At 39.3% G+C, this 8,306-nt stretch overlaps 1 protein-coding gene across 3 annotated transcripts in view; it reads left to right on the plus strand.

The window, feature by feature from the left end:
- The window catches only part of HNRNPR (heterogeneous nuclear ribonucleoprotein R), a 53,354-nt gene extending 48,318 nt beyond the window's left edge, over positions 1-5,036 (plus strand). For all 3 annotated transcript variants that reach the window (XM_048825895.2, XM_048825896.1, XM_048825894.1), the window contains 2 exons: positions 3,462-3,583; positions 3,763-5,036. In XM_048825895.2, the coding sequence (XP_048681852.1) occupies positions 3,462-3,583; positions 3,763-4,372 (732 nt within the window). In that variant the 3' untranslated portion in view covers positions 4,373-5,036. The remainder of the gene's footprint in view (positions 1-3,461; positions 3,584-3,762) is intronic.
- The last annotated feature ends 3,270 nt before the right edge of the window (positions 5,037-8,306 follow it).

The following is an 8,306-nucleotide window of genomic DNA, read 5'->3' on the forward strand; positions in this document are numbered from 1 at the left end:
GCGAGGCTGTGGAAGGGAGCTCAGGACAATGGGGGAGGGAGGAGAGGAGCGGGGCCTGATGGGATGGTTTTATTATTGACTCTGGAAAAAAAAAATCCCCACCACAAATAAATTACGATTAGGACATGTATATGTGCATATTTATTTGTTTCTCTAAAGTTAATTAAGTATTTTAGGAAAATTTGTCAGAGCGGTCACCAGTGAGAGTTGGTGGCTGCACTCTGAGTCCACCAAAAATTTTGTTGTGAGAACACCTGTTTACCTCTATCCTGTAATTGCTTATACATTAAGAGAGTCTGTTTTAATTAAGCAAAAGGGAGCTGTGTTTTATAGAAATTACTGCCCAGGAGAACTAGTCAAATGACATTAAATCAAGAATATAGTTTGAGCAAATGAGAACAGAAGAAATATTTAGTCAGATTTCAGTTGTTTTTTTATACGTCTACTTCAATTACTGAGATTTTCTTTCTCCAAAATGTTGGATTCCTCTTTCAAGTAAGGTTTAAGAGATCACAATAAACACTGTCCAAGATCCCCTTAAGTCCTCCCTTTCACAGGGATCCTTTTCCCACCCTCCAGCCACAACCCTGTGTGACTTCTGGAGGTTACAACGTGCTCACTTTTCTTTTTGGCTGTGGAGCATCCCTGGCGGATTCCATGGGCAGCATTTGCCTGGGGATCTCTTAGCACAGGGGTGGCCAACCTGAGCCTGAGAAGGAGCCAGAATTTACCAGTGTACATTGCCAAAGAGCAACAGTAATATGTCAGCAGCCCCCCATCAGCTCCCCCGTTCCCAGCACCTCCCACCCACCGGCAGCCCCACCAATCAGCACCTCCCAATCAGCTGTTTTGTGGTGTGCAGGAGGCTCTGGAGGGGATGGGGGAGGAGCAAGGGCATGGCAAGCTTGGGGGAGGGGGTGGGAAGGGGTGGAGTGGGGGAAGGGCCTCTGGCAGAGCCAGGGGTTGAGCAGTGAGTATCCCCCGGCACATTAGAAAGTTGGCACCTGTAGCTCCATCCCCAGAGTCGATGCCCATACAAGGAGCTGCATATTAACTTCTGAAGAGCCACATGTGGCTCCAGACCCACGGGTTGGCCATTCCTGTCTTAGCAGAATGGCCTTCTGCTCGTCTTTTACCCTATACTTTTCAGAGAGAGGACCGATCTTTTAAGTGTAGTCAGTGTGCACATGTCTGGTCAAGCTGAAAACTACCTTTCTGTGTACAGATGCCTGATGTGGATGCAAATCAGGTTTTCATAGGTGTTTGTGGTTTTTTGGTGGGCATGCTGTTCATACCTGTAGTCGAGAACTTGCTTCTGTGCATCTATCTGAAATATGAACAGGAGTACTTGTGGCACCTTAGAGACTAGCAAATTTATTTGAGCACAAGCTTTCGTGGGCTAAAACCCACTTCATCGAATGCATGCAGTGGAAAATACAGTAGGAAGAGACACACACACAACATGAAACAGTGCGTGTTGTCATACACACTATAACGAGAGTGATCAGTTAAGGTGAGCTATTACCAGCAGGAGAGAGAAAAAACATTTTGCAGTGATGAACAAGATGGGCCATTTCTAGCAGTTGACAAGAACGTGTGAGGAACAGTAGGGGGGAAAAATAAACGTGGGGAAATAGTTTTACTTTGTGTAATGACACATCCACTCCCAGTCTTTATTCAAGCCTAATTTAATGGTGTCCAGTTTGCAAATTAATTCCAATTCAACAGTCTCTTGCTGGAGTCTGTTTTTGAAGTTTTTTTGTTGTAATATTGCGACTTTTAGGTCTGTAATCAAGTGACCAGAGAGATTGAAGTGTTCTCCGACTGGTTTATGAATGTTATAATTCTTGACATCTGATTTGTGTCCATTTATTCTTTTACGTAGAGACTGTCCGGTTTGGCCAATGTACATGGCAGAGGGGCATTGCTGGCACATGATGGCATATATCACATTGGTAAATGTGCAGGTGAATGAGCCTCTGATAGTGTGGCTGATGTGATTAGCCCCTATGATGGTGTCCCCTGAATAGATATGTGGACACAGTTGGCAACGGGCTTTGTTGCAAGGATAGATTCATGGGTTAGTGTTTTTGTGGCGTGTGGTTACTGGTGAGTATTTGCTTCAGGTTGGGGGGGCTGTCTGTAAGCAAGGACTGGCCTGTCTCCCAAGATCTGTGAGAGTGATGGGTCATCCTTCAGGATAGGTTGTAAATCCTTGATGATGCACTGGAGAGGTTTTAGTTCGGGGCTGAAGGTGATGATTAGTGGCGTTTTGTTACTTTTTGTTGGGCCTGTCCTGTAGTAGGTGACTTCTGGGTACTCTTCTGGCTCTGTCAATCTGTTTCTTCACTTCAGCAGGTGGGTATTGTAGTTGCAAGAATGCTTGATGGAGATCTTTTAGATGTTTGTCTCTGTCGGAGGGTTGGAGCAAATGCGCAATATTACAACTAAAAGTCACAATATTACAACAAAAGAACTTCAAAAACAGACTCCAGCAAGAGACTGTTGAATTGGAATTAATTTGCAAACTGTACACCATTAAATTAGGCTTGAATAAAGACTGGGAGTAGGTGTGTCGTTACATGAAGTAAAACTATTTCCCCGTGTTTATTTCCCCCCCCCCCCCGGTTCATCACACGTTTCTGCTCAGCTGCTGGAAATGGCCCATCTTTTTTATCACTAGAAAAGGTTTTTTTTTTCCTCTTCTGCTGGTAATAGCTCACCTTAACTGATCACTCTTGTTACAGTGTGTATGATAACACTCATTGTTTCATGGGGAGGGGGTGGGTATATCTTCCTACTGTATTTTCCACTGCATGCATCCGATGAAATGGGTTTTAGCCCATGAAACCTTATGCTCAAATAAATTTGTTAGTCTCTGAGGTACCACAAGTACTCCTGTTCTTTTTGTGGATACAGACCAACACGGCTGCTACTCTGACACCAATCTGAAATGTTTCTTTTTAAGGAAAATAGGAGTATTGTGTCTATGCAACGTGCAGTTCAGTTGCTTCTCACTTTTTAGTAAGTTCTAGACTGCGCAAAGATCAGGTTTCTTATTGAGGGGCTCTTAAATTTCATTTTTTTTTTCACTTTATCATACGAAGACAAGGAGAGCAAAACAAATGTTTCAGTGTTAATGATAGAAAAATTTAGAATGGTATTGACATGTCATCCTTATAACTAGTGTAAGAGTGGAGTGTTGAAGGAAGTTTTTGACTTCTGGTGGCTCAAATAACCTAACAATTCATAATAGATGTAGAAGTTAACATTTGGGGTGACAGTTCTGTTAATTTGTTCAACGTATCCTACAATGTGAAATCTCTGAAAGGATTTATTATATTTCCTCTTCAATTTCAATTGCATCTTTTTTGGAACACTAGTGAACATTTTTAGAAAGACTTAAATTTTTTCTGATGACTGGAAGTAAACTCAAATGTGTTTTTCTGACTTTCATACAGGCCATGAATGAAATGAATGGAAAAGAGATAGAGGGGGAAGAAATTGAAATAGTGTTAGCTAAACCACCAGATAAGAAAAGGAAAGAACGCCAGGCTGCCAGACAAGCCTCCAGAAGCACTGCGTAAGTCTTCACTTCTGCAGTATTGTAATGTACAAATAGCAGAACTTCATGCTGCTACAGAACATAAGCTAACAGAGGCAGTCCTTCCCCAGCCCATATATTGTCAAACTTAAGCAGAAAGTAACGGTGGTTTAGGAGACTTACAAGACAAATTTAATGCATGTTTCTTTTTTTATTAGGTATGAAGACTATTATTACTACCCTCCACCTCGTATGCCACCTCCTATTAGAGGCAGAGGTCGTGGAGGGAGAGGTGGATATGGCTATCCCCCAGATTACTATGGCTATGAAGATTATTATGATGATTATTATGGTTACGACTATCATGACTACCGTGGTGGCTATGAAGATCCCTATTATGGCTATGATGATGGCTATGCTATAAGAGGAAGAGGAGGAGGAAGGGGTGGGAGAGGTGCTCCACCACCACCTAGGGGGCGGGGAGCACCACCACCAAGAGGTAGAGCTGGCTATTCACAGAGGGGGGCACCCATGGGACCACCAAGAGGAGCCAGGGGTGGGAGAGGGGGTCCTGCACAGCAGCAGAGAGGACGTGGTGCTCGTGGAGCCAGGGGCAACCGTGGGGGCAACGTAGGAGGCAAGAGAAAGGCAGATGGGTACAACCAACCTGATTCCAAGCGCCGCCAGACCAACAACCAGCAGAACTGGGGCTCCCAACCCATCGCTCAGCAGCCGCTCCAGCAAGGTGGTGACTATGCCGGTAACTATGGTTACAATAATGACAACCAGGAATTTTATCAGGATACTTATGGGCAACAGTGGAAGTAGACAAGTGAGGAGGGCTTGAGAATGATATTGGCAACATAGAATTGGCTATAGCTCTACATCCTTTAAAAAAAAAATTGGCTTAATGTTTCATCTTTCAGTAGCAATTGGCTGCCATTTGTATTGGGCTGAAGAATCACTCTATTGTGTATATATTCGAGTCTTTTATTTTCCTTTTTCATAAACGCACTTGGACATTATTGGGCTTGCAGAATTCCCAAACTCCATTTGGGGTTTCAGTGCTTTTATTGTTTTAGGCTTCATTTTAGCAGTTTAAAAGCAGGATGGGCACACTGTTCAATCATGATTTTGCAGAACCTCTGGTTTTGGACAGTTTCCTTTTTCGGATTTTGGGTAGACTACAATAGGAGTATGCTGTACATAAAAGTAAAAGCTAGTGCTTTGTCTTAGTAGTTTTAAGAAATTAAAACAAAAAAAATTAAGATTTCTTGTATTGAAAATAACATGATTGTATGTTTTGCATTCCTAGAAGTAGGTTAACTGTGTTTTTAAATTGTTATAACTTCACACCTTTTTGAAAATCTGCCCTACAAAATTTGTTTGGCTTAAACGTCAAAGCCGTGGCAATTTGTTCCTTGATGTGATTGTATTTCCAATTTCTTGTTCATGTAAGATTTCAATAAAACTCAAAAATCTATTCAAAACATTACCTATTTCAAATTCAATTGTGTCCTAAAACATTATTTCATTGGTAATTCTTGGAAGAAACATTGTTTTCAAAGTATAACTGCCTATGTGAGTGATCAAATTCATTCAAATTTCTTGTGCTTTCCAACATATAGCATTGTGGACATCAGACTGAAAGCTAGGCGAAATTACAAATAGTCCAAAGGGGGGCACTGTTATTTAATTGGTGTTCTATAACCTAATCACATCTAGTTCTGATACTTACTACTTTGCTTTTTAAAAGGGTTCAAATGCATCTGAATGTTCTTGCAGAGCTTAACAGTTATTAATTTTAATTATCTCATATGGAGAAGGAATTTGGAGACTGCAATTTTTTAGCCCCTGTTCCTTTTTATACTGTTATGTATTGTGGGGGCCTCTAGCAGCCCCGAAATAGGTATCTGTCCTTTTTGTACTATATGGTATACAAACATGTAGGAAGACAGTCTCTGTCCCAATAATCTTAGTTTAGGTGAAATGGTTAAATTTGTTTGTGCTAATGTTTATGACAAGGTCGAGACTTGTAAGTTAAAGTGCTGTGGCAATATAGACTGAGTTTGCTACAGACAACACAAACATGTTCTCTACATTCTGCTTAATTCCGTCGCTGGCATTTCAGTGATCTGCCATTGTGAACAGTTTGCATTAGAATTTTCATACCTTTTAATAAAGGCTTAAATTTAAAAAAATGCTAGTCACCATCTTTCTGGGTGATTACTAGCTATGTTTTTTGGAGTATTCTGTATGTTGGGCTGTGCTGTTACCCCAGTGAACACTTCTTTTTCAAGAAAGAAAAACAAAAGGATTAAAACTTCTGTTACCAAAAAAAAAATCATTCCCGGACCTTCGGAATGTCCAAATTAACACTCTCCCTCAGATATGTTGATCAAACTATATTACACAAATTGTTGGGGACATTAAACTTCAGTGGGCACACGTTCCCTTTGCCTCTCGGTGCTGTTTGGTGTCTTTCATAACAATTGTATTAGATCAGAATATAGAGACTATTTCTTCCCTCACATACCGTTTTTGTTTTTTGTGAGTCTCGTAGACATTTGCATGGGTTTTATGGCTTCTGACCTGACTGAACTGGAGTGAGAAAATGTATACCTGCTTCTCAAAATGAGTTTGCCCTTTGTGTCAATGTACTAACTTAAAGGGTACAGATCCAATGAAAATATCAGCCATGCAACAGTCCATAAAGCATTTTTTAACTTTCATTCTAGTCATGGTATGCCAGTTTAAAAAAACCCAAAACCATACAAACCTGCCTTAAATCATTGGGCCATATCCTGTAGTCCTTATTCAAGCAGTGAAGTCAGTGGGAGTATGGCCTATGTAAGGGTTGCAGGTTTTTGCTTGTGGTGACTATCTGTCTTTGTAATTCTATTGATACATGAGCATACATCGTAACCTCTTCTATCAGAGTCTGGCTTCATAGTAGTTTAAAGGTTTCAGAGTAGCAGCCGTGTTAATCTGTATTCGCAAAAGGAAAAGGAGTACTTGTGGCACCTTAGACTAAAAAAGTAGTTAAAGTAATTGTCATGAAAAGATGTATCTCTTTGTGGTAACCAAACAAAATCCCACATCCCCAAATAGTATTTTCATTTTAGTAAATTATAAAGATGGGGGGGGAGGAAATCTGGTATAGATTAAACTAAACTGGAATCAAATTAAAGTACTGCCTTCCCTCCCTGGAAGGAACAGAACTTTTACTTAATGGTCAGTTCAGACTGCTTAGAGACCCTTGACAGAGGGAAAGTGTCAAAATGTTTGTTTATGGGGACAAAGGCTAAAGTTACTCTAATATAATCTGTTACAAAAAATAGCAAGGAACAGAAATAACATTAAAACTGTTTGCCTGAACTACAAAGCTGCATCTTTGGATACCTTTACACCAAAATACAAATTATTCTAATGCTTTGATAGACATTGGAAGTGAAGTAATCTGTTTTACACAAATTGAAAATGAAATTCAGTTAATTTTGATACTTGCAAGATTTACAAGCTGCATTGATTTCTTTATGCAACTTGTAGATGCCCAAATGCACCAGTTAAACCTTGCAAAAACTCTCTAAATAAAACCCGTATTTTTTAGAAGACTCTTCCCCATAGTTTAGCGCATCAGTGGTATTATACATTGAAGTTAGAGAACTGCACCAAAAGATACTGCCATAAATATACCATAATAAAATGGAAGAACATAGCATGTTCAGTGACAGACACAAAGGAAGAATTTTATACCACCTTTCCAGTACCATTTTGACAGAACCAAATAGTAAATAAAATAAAATTAAAAAAAAAAAAATTACTCTTGCACATCTGTGTCTTGACCTTTCCTTCTGCATAATTTGTTAGAAAATAATGTATGGCAGGATTTTTCATCTTGAAAATGGGTTTCACCTCACACACCCATGTTTAAATTCAATCGTGCAAGTGTCCTTCTGGAGTTGGTGGGGGAGCCATGAAATGGGATTCTTATAATTATTTGATCACTCATTTATAGCAGTTGCTTAAATGTCTGCATTGATATGAAGGTGTTTGACTTTAAAAAAAAAAAAAAATTAGGTTGCCAGATTTCTAGTAATTCCAAAACTTTTTGAGCAAAAATGTTAACGCAGTTATGTTCTGGTAGACTTAATTTCACATCGAAAAGGTTAAATTCTTAATTTTTATTTTTAACAATTCATTAAGGTTAGTCTTCATTTACAAAGAGCTGAATGTCTTTTCTAGTACTATAATTTATTCTAACAGGACTCAATTTCATTATTATATATTGATACAAGATGACAATCTTTCAGCAAGCATACTGTTTAAGCATTTTTTCAAAATTCTTAATCCAAAAGAACTAGGAGATAGCCACAATAATGCGATTTTGTATTTATAAACACCTGGTTATATTTTTGCCCCCTCTGCATTTGGACCCCATTATCTAAGCCCATTTGTTGTATTTGAATAATAAATACAGTAAACACTCTTGCTATAAGGCTAGTAATAAAACAAATGCAAAGTATCGTGAGGGAACGTTACACCTTAGTATAGAAGTAGTACTACACTAAGCACCCAATCCTGGAGTCCTAATGCAAACTAAACCTCCTATCATTTCAACAGGAGTTGTTGCTTGGTGAAGTACTACAAGGTTGGGTTCTTACTGTTTCCTATATATAGGTCAAATCCTGAAAATTTCCTATCTGTAATCTCTGCTCACCCATTGATTTAAATAGAACAATTTTGTGTGAGTAAGGCTACT

This window comes from Caretta caretta, chromosome 19 (assembly GCF_965140235.1).
Source record: "Caretta caretta isolate rCarCar2 chromosome 19, rCarCar1.hap1, whole genome shotgun sequence".
Taxonomy (NCBI): Eukaryota; Metazoa; Chordata; order Testudines; family Cheloniidae; genus Caretta; species Caretta caretta.